This window comes from Anticarsia gemmatalis, chromosome 24 (genome assembly GCF_050436995.1).
Source record: "Anticarsia gemmatalis isolate Benzon Research Colony breed Stoneville strain chromosome 24, ilAntGemm2 primary, whole genome shotgun sequence".
In the NCBI taxonomy this organism is placed as follows: domain Eukaryota; kingdom Metazoa; phylum Arthropoda; class Insecta; order Lepidoptera; family Erebidae; genus Anticarsia; species Anticarsia gemmatalis.
Window position 1 is genome coordinate 8,273,283 of NC_134768.1, and position 22,425 is coordinate 8,295,707.

At 35.1% G+C, this 22,425-nt stretch overlaps 1 protein-coding gene and 1 non-coding gene across 3 annotated transcripts; both read left to right on the top strand.

The window, feature by feature from the left end:
• The first annotated feature begins 342 nt into the window (after window positions 1–342).
• Oga (O-GlcNAcase) lies at window positions 343–22,425 on the top strand. Of its 2 annotated transcripts, none has more exons than XM_076130392.1 (23): window positions 343–663; window positions 773–824; window positions 1,886–2,114; window positions 2,649–2,753; window positions 3,924–4,086; window positions 5,592–5,720; window positions 6,059–6,202; window positions 6,648–6,762; window positions 7,031–7,125; window positions 7,663–7,853; window positions 8,384–8,753; window positions 9,704–9,831; window positions 10,301–10,398; window positions 10,876–11,059; window positions 12,381–12,555; window positions 12,800–12,853; window positions 13,405–13,595; window positions 14,002–14,090; window positions 14,497–14,621; window positions 14,873–15,021; window positions 15,872–16,037; window positions 16,427–16,604; window positions 17,096–22,425. In XM_076130392.1, the coding sequence occupies exons 1-22, from the start codon at window positions 597–599 to the stop codon at window positions 16,552–16,554; spliced, it is 3,147 nt and encodes a 1,048-aa protein (XP_075986507.1). In that variant the 5' UTR covers window positions 343–596; the 3' UTR covers window positions 16,555–16,604; window positions 17,096–22,425. The 2 variants fall into 2 exon arrangements, with proteins under 2 accessions (XP_075986507.1, XP_075986508.1); XM_076130393.1 differs by having other exon boundaries at window positions 7,031–7,116.
• Window positions 9,342–9,414, top strand: TRNAV-AAC (transfer RNA valine (anticodon AAC)). Its single transcript has one exon. It is a non-coding gene; the product is annotated as a tRNA-Val (tRNA).

The following is a 22,425-nucleotide window of genomic DNA, read 5'->3' on the forward strand; positions in this document are numbered from 1 at the left end:
GGTACTTTTATGAAGTAATAAATTAGTCAGTCTTATAACAAGTGCTTTAAGTCCATACATTTTACCATTTCCACAAATAGTCCAAACATATATTTCAGAACGCATATTTAACATTCCTTAGTAGAAATGTAAGATACTTTTTGAGGTCACCACTGAATATTTTTAACAATAATCACAAAAAATATTCAAGCAATACAAAAATTCACCTGTGACTTATTTCCAAGAAGCAGTTTTCTACTGTTACTTTTATGGACAAGTTTTCGAATTATTATGTTTAAATAATTTTAGTAGTTTTCATTTTTTCTTGTTAACATTTACGTGGGTGAAAAGGGACACTGAACGAACTCATCGTTTGACACATCATGATAATCTTCGTGAGATTTCCTTGTCGGGAATAAGTAATTCAATAATTTACGCCTGATACGGGTCAACCGGTGCTTTAAATTCATGAAATTGTTAATACAGTTAATAAGGTTGCTTCTGTCTGTTACTGAGTCAGTGATTACTGCGTAGATATACGATAATATCCGTCGTTACATTTTGTATTGTGATCACAAACCACTTTTGTGTTGTAAATCGTTAATTTACCTGTAAATATGACTGAAAGTTCGCCGGACGAGCCGAGTTCTAGTCGAAAGGATTTCATTTGCGGTGTTGTAGAAGGTAATTTTGGTTATTATTGTGTAAAAATACGCATGATAGTTTTGCTATAGGTATACATTTTCTATCTGAGTTTGTGATGGAGTGAATGACCTAAGCTTCACTATTACAGGCTTTTACGGACGGCCGTGGACCACTGAACAAAGAAAGGATTTGTTTCAAAAGTGAGTAATTATAATAAGAGGCTCATTATGCTAATCAACATTGACTTATGTTTTATTGTTTACATTTTACATAATTTGGGTAATTAATGTGTTGTACATATTATCTGTTTTATTTACTTTCCTAAACTACGCAGATTCTTAACAAATGCGTCACTTCTATTTGTATTTGTAAAAGAAATATGTTGAAACAATCATCTGTTGAAGGATAACCTACAATTTGAATAATATTTTCTAATTATCATTCAAACTGAATGCTGCAAGTCTAATGAAACTTTATTAGTGCATAATTATTTAACATTAAGATATTCTGAACAGTTTTAAAGCATACTACATCGTAATAACCTGAGTTTTACTAAAAAGTGAAAGGATTTTAAGAAAGTATAATTTTGAGACATATTGAGCTATGTTTATGCATTTTCGTGTTAAGTAATGCGTGATTATAATTACTTAATCAATGTCATTTTGTAATTAAAACTTGTGAAAGTAATTAGATACATTAATTTCATGTACAATCATAATTGCATGCATAACCCAAGTAGATTGCAAACATATTTTACTGTTAGGGTAAGCAAAAGAATGCTAATAACTACAAACTCCTTTTGCTCCATATTCTTTCAAATATCTTATCATACAGGACCAACAGAAACAAGTAAAATCGTAATTATTGTCATTAAAATTCCGACAACACCGAAAAACATATCTTCACATAACTTAAACACGTTTTAATCTGTTCTCTAATAGTTTAAACGCATTTTACTCTATTCTGTAATAGTTTCAACATTTTTACTCTAATATGGCTTATACACATAACATTCAGATGCACATCTGGTCTTAGGAGTTGAGTAACAGATAGAGTATTGGATATCTTTGCTGGTGAGGCCTTTGCCCATCAGTGGGACACTCACACAGGCTAAATTAAAAGCTTTTAAGACCTATTAAGCATTTTAGTATTAAACTTAACACTCTCAGCGCCTTGTGGTCCACCGGTCGCCCACATAATAGAAAATACTTATGTACGCATGGCAGTGAGAGTGTTAAACACAGTTGACAAAATTCCACAGGCTCAAAAAATGGGGTATGGACATGTACGTTTATGCTCCAAAAGACGACTACAAACACCGGGCGTACTGGAGAGAGTTGTACACTGTGGAGGAGGCTGAACACTTAACATCTTTGATAACGGCTGCTAAGGCACAGGGCATAGTGTTCTGTTATGCATTGTCTCCTGGACTGGATATTACGTACAGCAGCCAGAAGGAGATTACCACTCTTAAGAGAAAATTGGAACAGGTAATAGGCTAGTGGAGTAGTATTGATAGTTTTACGAGTTAAGTTAAATTAGTATTATTAAGACATTATATGCAATAGTGCTGATATTTTGCTAGGCTGTGATGCCATCTATCATCACATATTATCATTTAAAACAACAGTAGTCATGCTGAGCCATACTGTAATACACAAAACTTTTATCTTAATCAATTTATGAGCATGAGTAGAAAACGAAGATTCATTTATGATTAAGCATTGTCAGATTGTAATGGCACAAATGGAGCTGCTTAGAAGGTGAAAGAAGATTTGTCAGTGGTGGGACCACAGAACAATATGAATTTTGATGAGACATTTACTTGTACTTGACATGTTTCAATTTATGTCTCAAGGTGACAAAGGTTCAAAGTTTTGTTCAGGAAACAATGACTTGATTCAAGTAGAATTAACTGGTTTCAGCAAGTGAATACTTTTACTACTAGTGGTTAGAAAGCTGTGCAAATTGATATTTATAAGGACATTTTTATCTATCACTTTAATATTGTATTTATGTTTCAGGTGTCCCAATTTGGCTGTACATGTTTTGCACTCCTGTTTGATGATATTGAACCGGAGATGAGTGAGGCAGACAAGCAGATATTCCAAAGCTTTGCACATGCACAAGTAAGTTGAAATATATCTCTTTAGATAATAATCAAAGCTAGTATAGACTGTAGTAGTTCCTGATGAAATTTAGCTGATGGTTTCTCCCCAGAAACTGTAACTACTGGGCTTTAATGAGACTGGGCTGAATTAAATCAGAGACTTCATATCTTTCTAAATCAATTTGAAGATTTTTTTAAAGAATTTATATTTCACCGAATAACAGTGGTCACAAAAAAAATACTTCCCGTGGCCTCGGCACTATGCGGCGAGAGGCAACACCTTGGTGGTTAAGTGGGTAGGCCTTGCCGTTCTGGTTCGGGGTTCGGAGAGCCCCACATACCCCAGCGCTCCCTCGGGCGTTGGGGATGCAATTTCATGCATTAAACAAGTAAAAAAAAAAAAAAAAAAGGTACTCAATGCTGATTGTTGTTCATGTCTTTAATTGTCAAATGGACCAAATATTAATTAGTAGTCTTGCTCCATTATGCTGGTTTCTATTTTTATGATTCTTACTTTCCCTTTTGTACTAGGTAATTCTAACTGCAAGTCTTTTAAAATGAAATTAAACCTTTTAGAAACAAGTACTATTTTGTCACACTTCATGGTTTCTATTAAATTACTATGCATATTTTGCTTGCATATTTATTCCTTATTTACAAAACAACAATAGTAAAACAGTTGAGACTTTAATTGCAGAATCCCATGACACATTATTCTTATCTTATTTTAGTCAAAACCAGTCTGAGTTCAAATTAAAACATTGGTATTTTATCAGCAGTCACATGTAAACAATACTAAATTGTTTTGTTAGATTTGGAGACTTCCCCTTACTAATAGTAAACAATTATTAGTTTATCTATTACTTGACAAATTATGATAGAATTTATTTATCTATTAAGTAACTTCTAAACAGAATAATATATTCCTGGTTTAAATGTTATTGGATACAAGATAAAATGTTTATATTTGTGACAATTTTTTTTTATTAAAGAAAATGTATAAGCTGTGGCTTCTTCAAAGTCTGGCCTCAGCCGCTGGCTTCCTTGAGACTATTTAACTCTTTGTGATTGCTTAGAACATACTATCACCATGCCAAATGTCGGCAATTTGCATAACAAATCATCCCTTAGTTATCTCTTAGCACGTCTACACACGTTTATAATAACTCAATCAATGTAATATTCGCAGGTGTCAGTGACCAACGAGATCCATCAGCACCTAGGCTGTCCCCGCTTCCTGCTGTGCCCGACGCAGTACTGCTCGACACGCGCTGTGCCCACCGTCAACAGCTCCGAGTATCTCAACACGCTGGGCACTAAACTGTCGCAGCAGATTGATATTATGTGGACCGGTATGTATACACATTCAAAAAACTAGGTAACCCTCCCGTTCAATGCTTTATCCCCTATACTGGCTTACTAACCCCCGGTTTCTGAGTACATTTAGCGGTAGTTTACTTATTCCAAAGCGTTTAATAAGGCTCATGACAGTTTCTAAGAAAAAAGCAGCCTGTTTTTTTATTCCGGGTTAAGTACATATCAAAATTTCATCATCAAAATCGGTTGAGCAGTTTAACCGCGAACACGTGACGAACAGAGAGACTTTTTTAAAATATTAGTATAGAAGTTTGGAGGTATGGCCCCAAGTCATTTGGATGCCGCTTTATTAAATCTTACCCTGACAGGGTTTCATGTCATGCGACTATCATATTGTAAACATATTTTAGTTATACACATGAAATGCAATAAACATTTGAATTTGAAAAGGCTTCAACCACTAAAACAATTTACTATATGAGTGCCATCATACGTCGTAAAATTTACCACTAGATATGAATAAAAAAAACGTTACCTTATAAATAAGTTTGTAAACATGGAAGTGCAACTGATATGTCGTGTAATATACACGTGGGCGCTAACTGGTCATCGAGTAACCACACATACTCATGTTACTAGAAATGTTAAGAAATATACGGTGTTACAGCTATGACGTATTTATGTTCTACGAGCGCGCTTTTTAAATGCTTGGTTATTTAATTTAAAATAAATAAACAAATGGTGAAATTTCGTAATATTTTTTGTACTGTTCTTATAGTATTGAATTATTGTTATCAGAGTTCTAAAAAGTAGAGAAACTTGATTCACTTAAGTATTATAATTACAAATGAATTTAACAATTTCTTCTTAACAAATACACTTTTGAAACAACAAATATTCTTGCTTCCATAAAGGTATTAGATGTTTTCAGGTCGAAATAAGGTAGTAATTGTAACAATAGTTCATCGGCCTCTAGCTGTTAAAACAACAGAATCTATGTCAAACACATCTTATAAGTTATACTAAACATGTCCATATAAATACGACTCACCGACTCACGTTACCTTATACATGAACATTGTACGCTTATATTTACAAGTTACGACTATAAGTGGAGAATAACAATGTTTTATTTATTTTATCTATACGTTTGAGTTTGTTGAACTTTCAACTTTTATGTATGAGATTACTAGGCGATACGCACGACTTATGACTCCTAACTTTGAGAGGATGATTTTAGAGAAAATTGCCTGCATTTTCATTTAGGTCGTTAGTTAACTCATGCGGAATTATTTTAAAATCGGTTTATTGTAGCTGTAAAAGCGAAAAAGACACAGATTATGTATGAATGGATAATTTAAGACATTTTTTTTCTAAATAAATTTGATGATATTTTTATGATTAAAGGGTATGTGCCAAACTACATTTTTCCCATCAATGCCCCTGTTGGGTAAGGGTCTCCTCCCGTAATGCCGGAGGGGTTAGGCTTTGTGTCCATCACGCTGGCTAATTTGTAAATAATCATGAATTTTATTTGCAGGTCCCAAAGTGATATCAAAAACACTAACAACGGAGTGTATAGAGGAGATCACTCAAGTACTACGACGTCCTCCTGTCATATGGGACAATCTACACGCCAACGATTACGATCAGAAGAGAATATTCTTAGGTAAAGTGTTATTTTATAATGTGATTAATATTATTCTAAAATACAGTAGCCTGATGGTAACACATTAAGCTGGTGATGAAAAGGTAGCGACTTCCATGCCTAGTAAAGAATTTTCCGAAACTTAACTTGGTTCAATACCAAGTATTTTTGAGGTTTTCGGTACAGTCAACTTGGGTAACTTTGAATCATTTGGGTAACATTGAACGTGGGAATCTTCTATAAAAAAAAATCGTTATAATCTTTTCTAGACATAACGAACTGGTTCATTCGGTGTTTTACTGGTAAGGTAAGATACTTTTTATATAAAAATGGTCTAATAAATATTTTGAACGTCGCAGGTCCGTACTGCGGGCGGTCCCCGGAGCTGATCCCGCTGCTGCGCGGGGTGCTGACGAACCCCAACTGCGAGTACAACGCCAACATGATCCCCATCCGCACGCTGGCGCACTGGGCCAGCTGCAGCCTGGACGCGCCCGCGCACAGTACGTACTTACACCCACTGTACTCGAAACATGATGTTAAAGCTGCAATATCACGCGTTATAAAAAATTAAGGAATATAGGAAGTAAGAATTCCGGTCTAATGTCGATATATATAGGCCTTTGCCCAGCAGTGGGACACACAAAGGGCTAACAAAAAAAAATATCGATATCGCCGAAATGTTAAAAAACAAATTATAATAGCTATCTGAAAATTATATTGAATGAATAATTCACGTTTGGCTAATTTGGTTGGAGATTGATAACTGCAACATGTAGACGCTTGAAATATTCACAAAATATGTATTTAAAAATCAACTTCAACGACATGGGTGGTATAGAACACTGCATATGCGACGCGGACTCGCACTTGGCTGGTTGTCCTATTTTAGTGTTCCGTAGTTCCATACAAACGATTGAATATATTATTATTTTGTTTTGTTTTTAGTGGAGGCAGTATCGTGGGATATAAAGTTAGAGCGAGAGAGCGAACAAGGTGTCTGCGAGGACGAGGTGCCGCTCACGCTTGGCAAACATGTCTACCATCATAGACAAGCACTCAGGTAAGTAACAAATAATAATATGAATCATAAATAATTTTCATTATAATTTTCCATGTAAGAAAAAAGCAATCATGACTTTTGAGGGTATTCTGATTATGGAAAATAATCATTTACTTAACAATATTTTAAAATACCCGGGAATTTCTTTATAATCCTCCGAAAAATCCTTTTTATTTCTTCTCTCTGCACATGTAAAAATGTAAACAAAAAATTATTTGTTATTTGAGATTATAAAAAATGTTAAACGATTTTTTTTCTCTATTTCCAGGCAAGCGATAAACGAGTGGTTGCCAGAGTTCTCTATTCCGAAGACGGCTCAAGGGCCTGTGATAAAACCACAGCCGACGGTGACAGGTAATTTGTGTACGTGACCTTATACAACTTTCATTACTATTACTAGTTATAAGAAACTTAGAATAATCGTCTTTAAGATTACCACTCGACTTCTAATTGAATAATAATAAAACTTGTCTTGTCTCTGCCTATGAGAAGAAGACGTGATTTTATGTATTGTATTATAAAACTTACTGCCACTGAGATGCGGTCGGTAGTGTATACATCTGCTCATTTTACAGTCTCGGGTTCGATTCCTAAGTCGGGCTATTATAACATCATAGCTCTTTCGTTGCCAAAAATGCGGTCACGATGGTCATTCCCCCATTGACTATTTCAGCTACGATTGAAGATGTTATTGTGATACAAATATTCCTCTATCTAACGCCACCTGTATCATCTTCAATATATTCCAATGATAAAAGCTTTTTAAATTATTATTTTTTTAACTATTTCTTTGCTAAAATTCATAACAATTTATTCATCTATTCAATCCTGAACACATATCAAACAGAGATCAAACACACAACACAAGTTCACAAACTAACCTAACTTTCTGTATTCCAGTACCGCCAGTGCCAATAATCCCGATCCTGCCGTCAGTGAACACGTGCATGTCTCTCATGACGGCCACGAGCAACACGTCCACCACCAGCACGGCCGACATGGCGCCCGCCATACCCACCGTCAACACCAGCCAGTTGCAGGCACTAGCTGAGGTCTGCTCTAGTAATGATAGACCTATACTGTCTACTAGGGTGAGTGTAACGTGCTATTTACTTAAGAAAACCGAAAGACAAAGTGGTATAACTATATCAGACTTGCATATTCATTGCATTATTCATCGACCAACAAAGCCGACTCGAAGTAATTACTGCATTTGTTCGGCCTCATCTACACATATTTTGTTTTGCCACTCGGCTAGTTCGATTAATGCCAAACCGAATATGTGTGTAGCAAGCCGGACTGCCATCATATTAGCGACATTCGAAAACAATGTGGACTACGTTGTTAACAGGGCCCGCAACAGGCGTATTGCAAATTCTTACACTAAATAAATATTTGTTTTATCTGTATAATTAACTGGTTTCGGAGGTAATTGCACTAGTAAAACCCACAAGAAAATCGTTTAGTGATCATTTTTGGCTATATTATGTATGACACGACAATTACCCACTTTCATACACATTGAAAATGTCATGTTTTTATGAGTTTATAAACTACCGCTAAATGTACCTCAGAAACCAGGGAGAAGAAAAAAAGTTATAACAAATATTTTTGTCCACAGGTATCACCAATAGAAACCCTAAACCCCGTACCAAACCCGGTCATGAACTCCCTAGTCTCACCCACAAAAGTGATTCTCAACGAATCCATACCAAATCCCATCATACCAATCGCAAGTTCCAACATGTCTTTACCCTCAGAAATACCCGTATCAACATTACCTGTACCCATACTAGGGTTGAAAGCTTTAGAAGAAAGTTCCGGAAAGATTGACAAAAGTGATAATGTGTGTATTAGTGATAGTGTTTTGGAAAGTGATAGTTTTGAGATGAAGAAGGAGAAAGAGAGTGATGAGAGTGATCAGATCATTGTGGATGATGTGGAGCCACAGGTGGAGGAGCAGCAGAGGAACGGAGATATGAGCGTTGGAGGTTAGTGACCGTTTTAAATTTGTTATGTTTAGTTTTTAACGTAAAATTGTATGCGATAAAACACGCGCAAAATTGAAATATCGTGCCTGCGACTCTATTATATTATTTACATATTTAAATTTTGCGCGTTTTGCTCTTACGCGGTCTTGCACGCGCAGCGACGTTATGGAATTTGATAGATATAACATTTTTGAACAACCAACACAGTTTGTCATATGTACAAAAACATATGCTGATTGGATTAATAATAGTACATCAAAATTAAACAAGTTAAATTGAGAAAAGACATTTCAAATCAAAATAAGTAACACGTACCTATATATTAGCTGAAATCATAAGTACTAAAAACTGGCATTGAAAGAGGAATACATACATACAAACATCCATTTTTAAGTAATAATTACTACAAACGTCATCGTCAACGGTAGACATAATAGCGTTTATTGATAAACATTAATCTATAAACAAGATATTATAATATAAACTCAGACATACAAAACTTATCAAGATCATAAATTACTTTCACCAAACCACGTAATGGGCATGCGCAAAGTAACCAAACCCCTATTTTAACTCAGCTGTCAGCTAGTTTCCGTGGTGTAGCGGTTATCACATCTGCCTAACACGCAGAAGGCCCCCGGTTCGATCCCGGGCGGAAACATATCTTTTTGCCATTTTATTTTACACATGTTGTTTGACACTGTAACTACTAATTTTAATTTTGTAAAAAATATTATATTCTGTTAATAATATTTTATAATTGATTTATTTGATTTATCACAATAACACTATTTTTTTTCAAATTCCCGTGACTTTTTTTTCTACAGACAAGAGTTGACTTTTAAGAAAACATTCTAGAATTGTTGTTCCTTTTAGTCCTACATTAACACAATGTTATACCATGGATACTTGTACTATAAATAAAATATAATTATATTTACTTGTTATAGACACACCACAGACGTTAAGTCCTAGTCGTATCTCCATCCCGGAGGTGGGAGTGGAGCCGCTCGACGTGGACCCGCCTTCCACCGCCGCGACTGACCCTGATGTGGTCATGAATGATAATATGAGCGAGGTATGTATTCATACTATATTATTATTTTTATCTATTATTATTTTTGTCGCGAAAGCCTGTCTGTTATTCTTACATAGATATTTGCACCAATTTTGATTGGTAATAGCATGAAGAATGTTAACGATTTTATACTCTCGCGACTTGTATACAAAATATTAGAATGTAACGGGTCTTAAACGCGATTAAACACTTATATAGAATGCTGGCTGTCAGGGGTAAAACACGAGATACCTATTTTTATTTTAGTTTTTACTGTTACATGTGTCGCAACTAGTCGCGGGTCTCCCAAACTTCTTAAAAATGTGCAAACTTTTTTTTTGTTAACTAATATAACCTACATACCTTGGTTGCTACTAAGAAGTTGCCCCGTGATTCTGCTAGTTTCAAGAAAATAGCATGACGCTTGGGTTGTTTCCCAAAGCGAATAAAATAAAGTAAAATATAAAAAATTCTATAATATTTGTTTCAGAACGGGTCTATGCAAGTGGAGCCGAGCCACAGTCCACTTAGCACAGATATGATCATAGAACCAGCTGATCCTATCGAACCTAGCGATGTTGTTGACGAGTAAGTATTATACAACATGCTTGTAAAAATATATTGAAAGGCGTATATTGTGGCGTACAATTTTCGTAATGTCTCTTGTCTTACGGTAATGGACCGTAAGACGACTGATGACACGAAATACGATAATTATCTAAAACCAAAAAATACTTAAGACCCCTCTTCTAAAACTGTACAATAATGCATATTTTAAGAGGTTTGTACCCAAAGGGTAAAGACGGATCCCTATGACTAAGCCTCCGCTGTCTGTCTGTCCGTCTGTCACCCGGCTGTATCTCATAAAAAGTAATAGCTAGGAAGCTGAATTTTTCACAAATTATGTATTTCCCGTTGCCACTATATCAACAAATACTAATTTTGTCAATCCAAAAGAATGTATTGTGATGACAAAAAGATCTAAATTTCATCAAAATTTGGCTTCGTTAATGACATCCACCATATGATCGTAGAAATAAGATCTAATATACATTTTTCTCTCAGGCCAGTAGACAACGAAGACTCATCAATAGACACAAACTGCTTAGTAGCAGACGACCTGCTGCTCCTATGTGACCTGTTCTACCTGCCCTTCGAGCACGGGTCCCGCGGTCTGCGCATGTTGCATGACTTCAACTGGCTCACCACACATGCTGCCAGCATGCTGCCCCGCGGGAGCAAGCCGGAGGTAAGGCAGTCTAACACTATTGATAATAGGCTAGAGAAACATTGTGTGAGAAATTGATCAATGTGTATTTTTGTAAGAACTATTTTTGGTTAGAGGAATAAATTCAGTCCACTAATAGTACTACTATTAAGCACATCACTATGAAAAAAGACGCACGAATCCGCACGATGTAACTTTGTACAAGCGCGCCAGAGAACAAAAAATAAATGTTTTCACATTATTTACAAACTATTTTAAGTTTTGAAACAGTGTTCATTGGAAAATTACTTAATTCTGATGTTTTGACATAAAGTTTTATATTAAAGAGGTATTCTAAATCATTCGGCAAATGTGTCGCTCGTGCAAGGTTATATCGATCAATTTAAAGAATAATCTGTCAAATCGGTAATAACTCAGCGGCCGTACTATAACCAAAATACAAAATATCAATCAATATAATCCTCTAAAAATCATACTGTTTACCGAAGCGCACTTTGGCACTTTTCGAAATTCGAATTAAGAAGGTTGATTTTTTTTTATTTTCATTTATTGAATTATTTAAATAATTCGAATGGAACCTATGACTCAATATTTAGGACAACGAGGCTGTATGGGTATTGTTTCCTTTGCCTGTTTTATGGAGGTAAAAAAGTAGATGTCATTTTTCGTGTTAAAAGTTTTGTTGTAAAACTTTAATTTATTTTTATTATTATTAACACGGTGTATCCACTATGTCGTATACACGTTTATAATTCGATTATGCAGTGAAATATATGTAGCTAGCTGACCCGCGCAACTTCGCTTGCGTCACCTAAGAGAGAGTGGGTCAGAATTTTCCACGTTTTTGTAACACTTTTTACTCTTACTCTGCTCCTATTGGTCGTAGCGTGATGATATAAAATATGCTTTTTTTTCACGAAAAATATTCTCGAAATTATTTATATCTCTTAATATAACGAAATCGCGCTAAGGCACATCCGCCATTAAAACAGTTGCCATGACAACGGAATTTTGTTAATTCATTATAATATTGAATATTCGCGACTTCGTTCGCCACCTGAATTTTCCCGGGAAATGCGTAATTTTCCCGGGGTAAAAAGTAGCCTATGTCCTTTCTCGGGTATCAAAATATCTCCATACCAAATTTCATGCAAATTGGTTCAGTAGTTTAGGCGTGATTGAGTAGCAGACAGACAGACAGACAGACAGACAGACAGAGTTACATTCGCATTTATAATATTAGTATGGATTTAGAGAGTCAAGTACAACGCGGGCACATTACTATTTCCCGCGCATTCCTTTAGGTCGCAAATAGGCATGTAAATATTGTCGTGTGTGTCAGACGAGCGAGTGGCGCCGTCGCCGCAGCCGCTTCGCGTGGTGGGTGTGCCGCACGCGGCGCGTGGCGCGGCGCCTGGGCGCGGCCGCCAACCGCGAGCTGCACGCCGAGCTGGCGCCCTACGTGTGGGACCTGTGCGCCGTGCTGGCGCTGCTCGATGGCTTCCTGCGCTGGCTCGGTGCGTTTATAACCTTTAACACTTAAATCTGAATGTGAACAATGTGATAAGTTCAAGGTAACTCGTTAACCTTATGGGATAAAACCCTTCGGAAATATTTATCTCATAACAAAACCGAGTCAACTCACTTCTTCGGCTTGTGCCGATCGGGTTCATCTACACATTCTACACATATTATAAACGAGAACGAGAAAAGTAGCATGTTTATTTTATAACAAAGACTTATTGTTTTATTTTGTTTCAGAACTGGGAAAGTTTCCACCCAACATAGCGGCTAACACCCAAGGAAGTTATACATGTAAGTTTATGCATAAATATCTAAAAATAATGTGTCGATTAGGGATATAATGTTATACTTAATAGTGTTTAAAATGTCATTTTAAGAAAACATAGGAAGTCTTCCACCAAAATAAGGTTTTTGTCAAATATGTATTTCCTCGCAACTTTAATTAAGGCGACGCAGCGGGCGATCTAACGATATTTTAAAGTTCAAACATCTATTTACTTAGTATGTATAAGAAGGACATTACAGTACTTCTAATATTTTTTTGTAAATGTCCCATAGGGTATGATTTTGACTATATCCAGTACTAGCTTTTACCCGCGACTTCGTCCGCCACTTGAATTTTCTCATGGAAATGCGTCATTTTCCCGGGGTAAAAAAAAGCCTATGTTCTTTCTCAGGTATCAAAATATCTCCATATCAAATTTCATGCAAATTGGTTCAGTAGTTTAGGCGTGATTGAGTAACAGACAGACAGAGTTACTTTCGCATTTATAATATTAGTATGGATAATGTAGTTTTATTTGTACGGTATTTTTTAAGATATATATTATGTTTGTGTGTAGGGTTCTCGAAGGGCTGGCGCGAGGCGTTCGAGAGCGGTTGCCAGGAGCCGTGGGTGTTCCGCGGCGGGCTCACGGCCGACCTGCGCCGCCTGCTGCCCGTCGAGTGTAGTGGTGATGCGCTCCGCCAACTGCCGGCCCTCGCCGCGCTGCCGCTCACTGTCCGACCTTACACCGCTGCCGATGAGGAGGCCGTGAGTATACATACACATACATACATACATACATACATACATTCGCACTTGCACTCAAATACGCAAACGTTCGTATGAACGTATACATATGTGTACGTACTCCGTTCGTACGTATCAGTAGTTAAGTAAACACCATCGGATATTTTTCATTACATACTTAAAATATACCAATTCTGTTTTCGATGGCCTCTTTAAAACTTAAAATGATACGTAGGGAATAGGTTGTCACCGAAGAGAAAATATGATTTTCATGGAACTGAAAGTATTTCAGCCTTGATAGCAAGTTTCAATTATTATCCAACTATACAAAAAATCTTGCATAAGCGTTTATACTAGAAGCAAGACAGTATACTGCGTAACTTTTGTAGCACGATGAAACAGTATTTATATAATATATTTGTTTCAGGTGTGTACGATATGTCATAAAACATGTCGTGACGGCTCAGACTGCAGCGACCTCTTCCCCGCTGATCTACAAACTTTACCCGCTGATAGGTTAGTAATTTACACTTAATATTGTTTACAACTTTTAGGAAACTAATTCAAGCGTCGATGAAACGATAAACTTATTATACTATAGCCGCTTGTCTATCATGTTTGTTCGAAATAATAATGGCTTTAAATATTAGGTCGGGGAGAAAGTCTTTTCGCGTTATAGTTATCAAGAACCACAAATGAGTACACGGTTCATTAGGTTGAGCTCGTGAGGTACCCAAATATCGAGCATTTTTGTGTAGAGAAAAGATTATACAAAGTATGTATAAACATGTAATAAAATTCAAGCCAAAGAGATTTTATTACAAGTTCATACATACATACTATAATGCGAAAAGACTTTTTCTCCGACCTAATAGATAGATAACTACACAAAGATAAATTACCATTGGCTGTTATTCCTCAGACTAGTGGCGCCATTTCTAACGCTAACGCCGGAGTTATGCATGGTGATAGAGGACGACGACAATGACCACGAGACGCCGCTACAAGACGACGGTGAAGACAAGCCTAGACAACCTACACTCAATGGTATGTATTTACACTGGTATTATTTACTTAAAGATATTGTAGAGATGTTATTTATGGCTATGTTTCAAATGATGAGCAATTATTACGCAATGTAACTTATGAGTGTTTTGAATACTACAGTCACATGTTTGACCCCGGGTTTCCGAATATAATCGAGTTAAATTACATCACCATCGGTTCATCGGTTTAGCTGTAAAAGCGTAGAAGACAAGACTTTCACATTCGTAATATGAGTAATGTTTATCTTGTAGGCATGAAGCCCGAGATAGTTGGTTACGCGTGCGCGGTGCTGAACAGCAAGGAGTTTTACAAGCGGCAGGAGATCGCGTGGATACCGGAGATGTGCACCAAGTATCCCGAGGAGTTGACCGAGAGAGACGATCTCAGTCAGGCTGCTAAAGTAAGTTGCTCTTGCCATGCTTATACTTTTTAAGTCTTTTTATACTATTATTAGTTAATTCTTAATTACAACCAAATTTACAATGAAATATGGCTATCACAGCTGTTCAAGAGACTGCGAAGACGATTTTCCTAGCGTTTTATTTTTATCTTTGTCCTTGGAGTCCATAATAAATAGTGGTTGTCCACGGAACTATTAAAAAAAAATTAATTGTGAATTATCTTGCGAGCTACTTTACTGCTACTTTTGATAGATGTTAATTGTATTGTGTAATATGAATTTGTATGCGCGCAGTTAGTGTATTATTTAGTGTTACTCTTTAATCTATACTATCTATACTAATATTATAAAGCTGAAGAGTTTGTTTGATTATTTGTTTGTTTGTTTGAACACGCTAATCTCAGGAACGACTGGACCGATTTGAAAAAAAATTAAGTATTAGATAGTCCATTTATCGAAGAAGGCTATAGGCTATATATCATCACGCTACGACCAATAGGAGCAGAGTACCAGTGAAAAATGTTACAAAAACGGGGAAAATTTTGACCCATTCTCTCTTATGTGACGCAAGCGAAGTTGCGCGGGTCAGCTAGTTCAAAATAAAACGGCCCGCATTTTAAGTATACTTCACATCCAAACGATTATATTTCTGTATTATTTTTTATTGAAATCTGCTTATTAGTCAAGTATTATAATAAAATTGGCACTAAGTAGTTCGTGTAATGTTACACTTAGCGCTCGCCGGGCAGTTCCTTTGCTCGAACTTGGCTCGACACGCTGCCGCGTGTCTAGAATATAAAAAGTGTTTTAGACCTTATATATTTACGTTTCATAAATGGCTGTCTCGCAGGAGTGCGTGCGCCACTTCCACCAGTTCGGCGGGTGCGAGCGCGCGCCGGACGCGGTGACGCGCGCGCACCCCGCGCTGCTGACGTGCTGCGTGCTGGCGCCGTGCCGCGACCCGCTGGCGCCCGCCCGCCTGCTCACGTGCCTGCTGGCCGCGCTGCGGGCACACGGTACGTATACACCTTATGAAACTGTTTGTTGTTTCTTTAGAATAAAGCTTTCTTTTCTTCTACACGTCTACCGACCGTAGCAATAAACACAACACTTTTTAATAAGCTGCTCAGCAAAAAATACGATTTTTATAAATATTAAATCATGTCTAATACTTCTAAGATCTTGTAATCCAGGATCCAGAGTCGTGGATCATAGATAGCTCGCGTTTTAACTTCGAACCTTGGATTATGAACTTCTTTGAGAAACTCAAACAATTTTAACGCTAGTTTAACAACCACTAATTGTATGATTTTTTTTTTTCATTCTGCAATCAGTATTAATACTACAAGCAGATGTGGTGAAGGTGTCACATGATAAATAATCGTCATAAAACATATTATATTAGGTGCTAACGGCGTGCACGCGTGCATCAACGCGACGGACCACTACCTGCACCAGTTCTACAGCAAGCTGGGCTTCGTGGAGGCGGCGCGCGGAGCCGGCGGCCGCGTCTACCTCGCGCGGTCCTTCTAGCGCACGCACCGCCACGCACCGCCGCGACCGGGGGGAGCTCCCACACGCAGGTATATACAATAATATACATACATACATACTAATGTGACACTCGTTAGCTAAATAAACTAAATGAAGAATTCTCTGATTGAAAGTCTGACAACCACTTGCCACGTGGAATTGTGTTTAAACCCAAGTAAGTGGGTTGTGGCGGTACAATAAGCAGTCGCATCCAGTTAGACTCCATCATAGTTGGAAGAAAGGCGAGTCTAGTATATAATATAAGATTTATCTGACATAATGTGATTCATATTTTCCACATTCTTACTCAATTATTTTACATTTTCCATGGTAACATTGTTTATTTATATTATGCGTATACGTGCACGAACATGCACGTTCAAAATAAACAGCCAATAATAATAATTTTAGTACTTATTTTAAAAAAATACAATAATACTTATACAATTTTGAAGTACTACTAATAACATGTATGAAACAAATATTAATAAATACGAATTTGGTCTTTAGGTGTTTAATTTTAAATTGTTATATTTCACAGATCACGTTTCACCCGTTTAAAACAGAGGCGGTGGTTGTTAACCGGTCTCTCGTTTTGAAGACAACGCCACGACAGCCATCCGACACGGTAGCGATACGACATCACATCACACACAAACACACTAACACCATTAAAACAAATACAAAAAATATATACTAAGTCATCTTAGTCATAATCACATAAAAAATTCAGTCCTTTGATTCTGAAAAAATAAACTGTACCTCAATTCTCTACCACTATCGACTACCGACAACCGGCCAGCTATCGAAATTTTGACATTTAGAATGTACTGCCAAAATGTTTCCTACGACACCCGTCAGAGGCGCTGATCAGATTTTCATACAAAATTTCTCGATGACAGTTCGGTTGTCGGTAGTCGATAGTAGTAGAGAATCGAGGCACTGATTCTACATCATATTATTTCGTTTCGACAACGCCTTGTATCATTAAATTTAAACAACTTAAATAGTAACATCAACTGGTAAACACACAGGCGATTATACCTTCAGCAAAATTGCTATTTTATCACTTAATATTATAATGCAGCGGGTCTTCAACGCGTTTGAAAATTAAAGATTGAAAATTATAGTCAGCCCGTGACAATGGTCGATGCAATTCGATCGAAACGTCAAATAAACAAATAAGGTATCCTAACCTTTCATTTCAATCACGTTTAAGACCCGTCACATTATAATAATATGTGAACAAGTCGCGAGTATTTTATCATTGAACGAATATCTACCGGAATTTCACCAAAAAGAAAGTTAATCCATCTGGAAAACATGCCTATGTTTAGTCTTTCAATACATTAACATTGACCAACAATGGCATTCAATAAAAATCTCTCATATTGCATTTTATAAAACACATTTTCATGAAATTTTATCATTAAAAGTCGTTTCATTAACGGAAGCAATAATTAGATTTTTATCATAAATTTGTGCCGAAATATAAATGAACAACAAATTTTGAGGCATCTCTTTCTAAATACCAATGTAGGAAAAGGATAGATGACAAGATCAGGTGAGACTGGAAGCTGACTCCAACATAGTTGGAAGAAAGGCTAGGCTGAACTCCCACAATCGCTTTTAGAAAGAGACGCACAACACTCGGCACCGTCATCTATGTATATTTTAGCTAATATAAGAAACTGTCGAACTGATAAGTATTGTACACTGGATTGAAACGATCTGACATCCATATCAAAAGTAATATTCATTTAATAGGTCTTTCTAATTAAATGCTTGTTTTGACTGCTTCAAGTAAATCTATTATTGAAATAATGGTCTGAATTCATTTTTAACTGTGTTAAAGTAGTTAAGGTCGCCACGCCGCTGCTGTTGCGTTTGGAGGTCGTGGGTTCGATTCCCACACGGAACAATTATTTGTGCGATCCATAAATTGTTGTTTCGGGTCTGTTTGTATCTTGTGTCCGTTGTTTGTATATTTGTAAAAGTTCCCCCCGCAGCAGAAGAGCAATGCTCTTTAAAATAAAAATAACAAATGTGTCTTGTTCTAAGTCACGGGTCTCCTCCCGGAATGAGAGAGAGATTTAAAGTTGCATTTAAATTAAATAAATTAAAATGAAAACCTTAGTAATAAAAAATCACACAATTTAAATGTTTATTTTAACTTTAGAAGCAGCCAAAACAAGCCCCAGTCCTCATATGTATTATAATTAGTTTAATAATGTATAAATAATTGTATATTTAACTAAATGCTTTATAAGATTGAATATACTTTAAATCACAAGACCATATAAAAAAGCAAAATAAGTCTCTCTATTTAATATTATCTAACCTCAAAAACAAACCTATGTATTTCTATACATATTATAACATTTTAATTTGAATTAAGTAAGACTTTAAAAACATGTAAGAAAAAGCATCTGAATTATTTTTCAATAGAAAGAAATCGTTTTTGTTTGTTATATACCTAGAAAACTTGTAAAAAGTTTTATATGGAAAATATTTCTAGCTTAAAATTTTATCAAGGGCTTAACCAACAGTTTAAATTAATGGACTTTTGTACGTGCAGTCGTTTTCTATATGAAACTCTAAACCTATTTTGAATTAAAACCGCAATTTTATTATATTATGTATTTTTCAGTAATAAGGAGATTGGTTGTAAGATTTAAGCTACATCGCTGTAACTTTGCCTTCCAGTACAGTTGGCCAATTTTACCAAAATTTATTGTTACGATTAAGAATGTAATGTCGTTGTCAATAGAAATTATATGGATGTTAGATAAACTGAAATAAAAGGCGAAAACCAACTTTCCCTAGGTTCCACCTTGTAAATAATCATGTGATAAAAATCGCTGCTTTAATATTTTCTGTTTCTGCTTAAGCAATTTAAAACACATATGTATTTGCAAATTGAAAATTGAACGATCGTAATTTATTGTGTGAAGTTTTATTTCCAGATAAAAAATAATTATATAGTTTACTAAAACAGAAATTTAATAAGCATTAAAAATATTATAATTTCTATTGACGACGTTAATAAATGTGATGTGCGTGAGTATGGACAAGTTTGCCTAGTCAAGTGTTGTGAAAGACTGATAAGGAAAGTATTGTAGGACTTGTGATATGTTGCTAGCTTCAATAACTGGCTACATACCTTAAAAGAATGACTGCGAGAATTTGGGGCAACTTTGATGGCAAAAATTCTGCAGGAGACAGCAAACCCGAATAACAGAATAACTTCAAAGCAGTTGCCAATTTGATTCCTCTGTTTATGTATACATGAAACTGCATTGTTTATTTTCTTGCTCATTGATCGACAGGAATAACATCTGAGATCTACTGATCTACCGATTATAACTACAATATAGTCTGCTGAATCGTACCTTATTATCAACAAGTTATCATTGCTTAACCCTTAAACAAACGCGAGCTGGTATGTACTTTTTTAAAAACTATGAGGTAATAATATAATAGTAATACCTTCATTTGCATAAGTGTTAATCACAAAAGTTGCTCCATATTATCTATAAAGGACCGTGCACAGCTGTGTTATCCAGCTTGTCGTGCTTGTGTTTGCTAAACGCAGATGTCGCTAGTGAGGCTGAGGGTTGTCGAGTTTAGTTTAAATGCGAGATTGGACTGAGAGTGACTGACGTCATAGCGCTATTGCTATTTTTGAGACATTTCTCGTAGGATAGGAGGATAATTTCACTTAAGTTGTTAAGTTATTTAGATAATGAAAGGTATAATAGTGTCTCTATTATTATAAATACTTGCTATAAATCTGTTAAAGCTCCATTTGATTTGTCACTTTTAAGAAAAAGTTGTAGTTAAACAAAGCAATTTCGCAATTCAAATAATTATATTAAATTACATTACCTTGTTCAAATACTTTAAGTCTAATTTGATTTGGTTCAGTTTTATTAATATTTTGTTATCTCAATAACTTAACAACATGTGAAATTATGTTTAAGTAAGAGGAAGTAAGTTGTGAGTATATTCTAGGCAATCGAATAAGGTGTAGATAAAGCAAAAAAATTATAAAATTAATACAAAAACACATTTCCTTTTGCTCAGAACTCTTTTATAATTTCATTCAGATATTCTGTAAATAAGATTAGTTATAATAATTGGTCGACATTTTTTCGTCTACCCTCAATATGTATGTCATATATATCATTATTGTGTTGAGAGAGAACCTTGAAAGTAAAACCGTTTCTTTTGATTTTTCAGTAAACATAAAGATATAACAATATTTGTATAAGAATATTGAACAGTAATAGATATTTTGTAAAACCTAGTCATTACGTGTTTTGTTTTGTCACACTTTTAAAAAATAAATTGTAAAATTAAAGGTCAGTTTTTTACTTATGGATAAGTGTCTATTAGCCTATCTAAGAGATAAAGTGACAGTTATTTATTTGTAAAAATCTGTCAAAATTTCAAATGTTAGGCTAACCGATACTTGTTCAGTGGTAGTCAAACCGACTGTAAAACTTATTTCTGTAAGAATATTGAAGGCAATAGTGGTGAATTTCTTTAAGTTTTCAAAAGTAATTTTTTGCATTTCAATTATTTTTTGTTTCTTTGTTGGATATGTTTCCATACATTTGTATTGGCAGCTCTTTTCATATTTTTGTTCATGATCCGGACTGTATATATAAGCATAAATACATAATTAACATATGAAAATAAAATAAATATAAGCAAAGGAGCAATTATGTAAAAATCGACGTTTAAGATTTAAAATATTCGATAGTCCTTTTGGGAATAAGAATAATCCTTATGACTTGTAGTTATTTTAATTATACAAGAAATAGCTGAATTCTGAACATTAGAATTGTCTTAAACTACTATAAAAAGATAAATTTGATAAAATATTAAACCTTTGATTCGCAGTGAAGTTACTGTATGTTTATTTTTATTAGTTTGTGAAATTGTTATGCGTAGTACTCTTAGTCAACTTAATTTGGTTATTTTTCTATCGTCTTATAAGTTAATTCGAGAAGAAATCTGACGTTTTTAAGACCTTTCGTACACAAGGTTACGCAAATTTTTGATTTAATAATAATATTCCTCTGCAAGCGACTACTATAAAGCTTTAAGGACGCTCAATGGATTTGTATGGCGGTAATTGCTTGAAAACTTAAATCCCTAAGTATCGAAGATTTGCGAACCCTTATGTAAGAAGGGCCTTATCCTTTATAAGGTATATCTGTCAAAAACGTCAAAATAAAGCCTCGAATAAATATAAAAAATATGAGTTTTCCCATCTCACTGGTCCTTAGTTATTCTTTATGTAAAATTTTATAATCACAATATTTTTTTATTCAAGTAGATTTACGCATAGATGCTATTATAATGTTGTTTAAGATTTATATCCTATAGTATTTTATTGCACAATTACGCATTTAATTTGCTTTCAGTAGAATTAAGTACAATGATTTTATATTATCAACCATTTTCTCCGTTAAATGCTTCAGTATTATAAAATTATGAAAACACCGATTTTTTTCAATTTTGTTTTGGTACCATGTTTTGTAAAATAAAGTTAAAATAATTACTGAGATAAAAGATTAGAAATTATGTTTAAAAATGTATGTGTAATTGAAATGTTCCTTTTATATTTTTAAAGTTTGTCATAAGTTTTTTGTGACAACTTTGCCTCGGATTCATACTGGTGGTTGCTGTAACCAAGGCAAAGTTGTCATTACTGTATGTAATGGCTAAGTACTTTGTAAAATTTCGTATTGTAACTATTAGATATCAGTGTCAGATATATTTTGTGTTATTTATATATGTTTTACTATGGTGCCGGCCGTATTGACGATAAATCGGTAATAAAAATTGTAAAAATCAAAA

Excerpts from the sequence above, each read along its gene's own strand:
- Oga (XM_076130392.1), top strand. The coding sequence starts at position 597 with ATGACTGAAAGTTCGCCGGACGAGCCGAGTTCTAGTCGAAAGGATTTC. Across the intron at positions 8,754-9,703 it reads CGGAGATATGAGCGTTGGAG|ACACACCACAGACGTTAAGT; the intron begins GTTAGTGACCGT and ends TACTTGTTATAG. Across the intron at positions 14,091-14,496 it reads CAAACTTTACCCGCTGATAG|ACTAGTGGCGCCATTTCTAA; the intron begins GTTAGTAATTTA and ends GTTATTCCTCAG.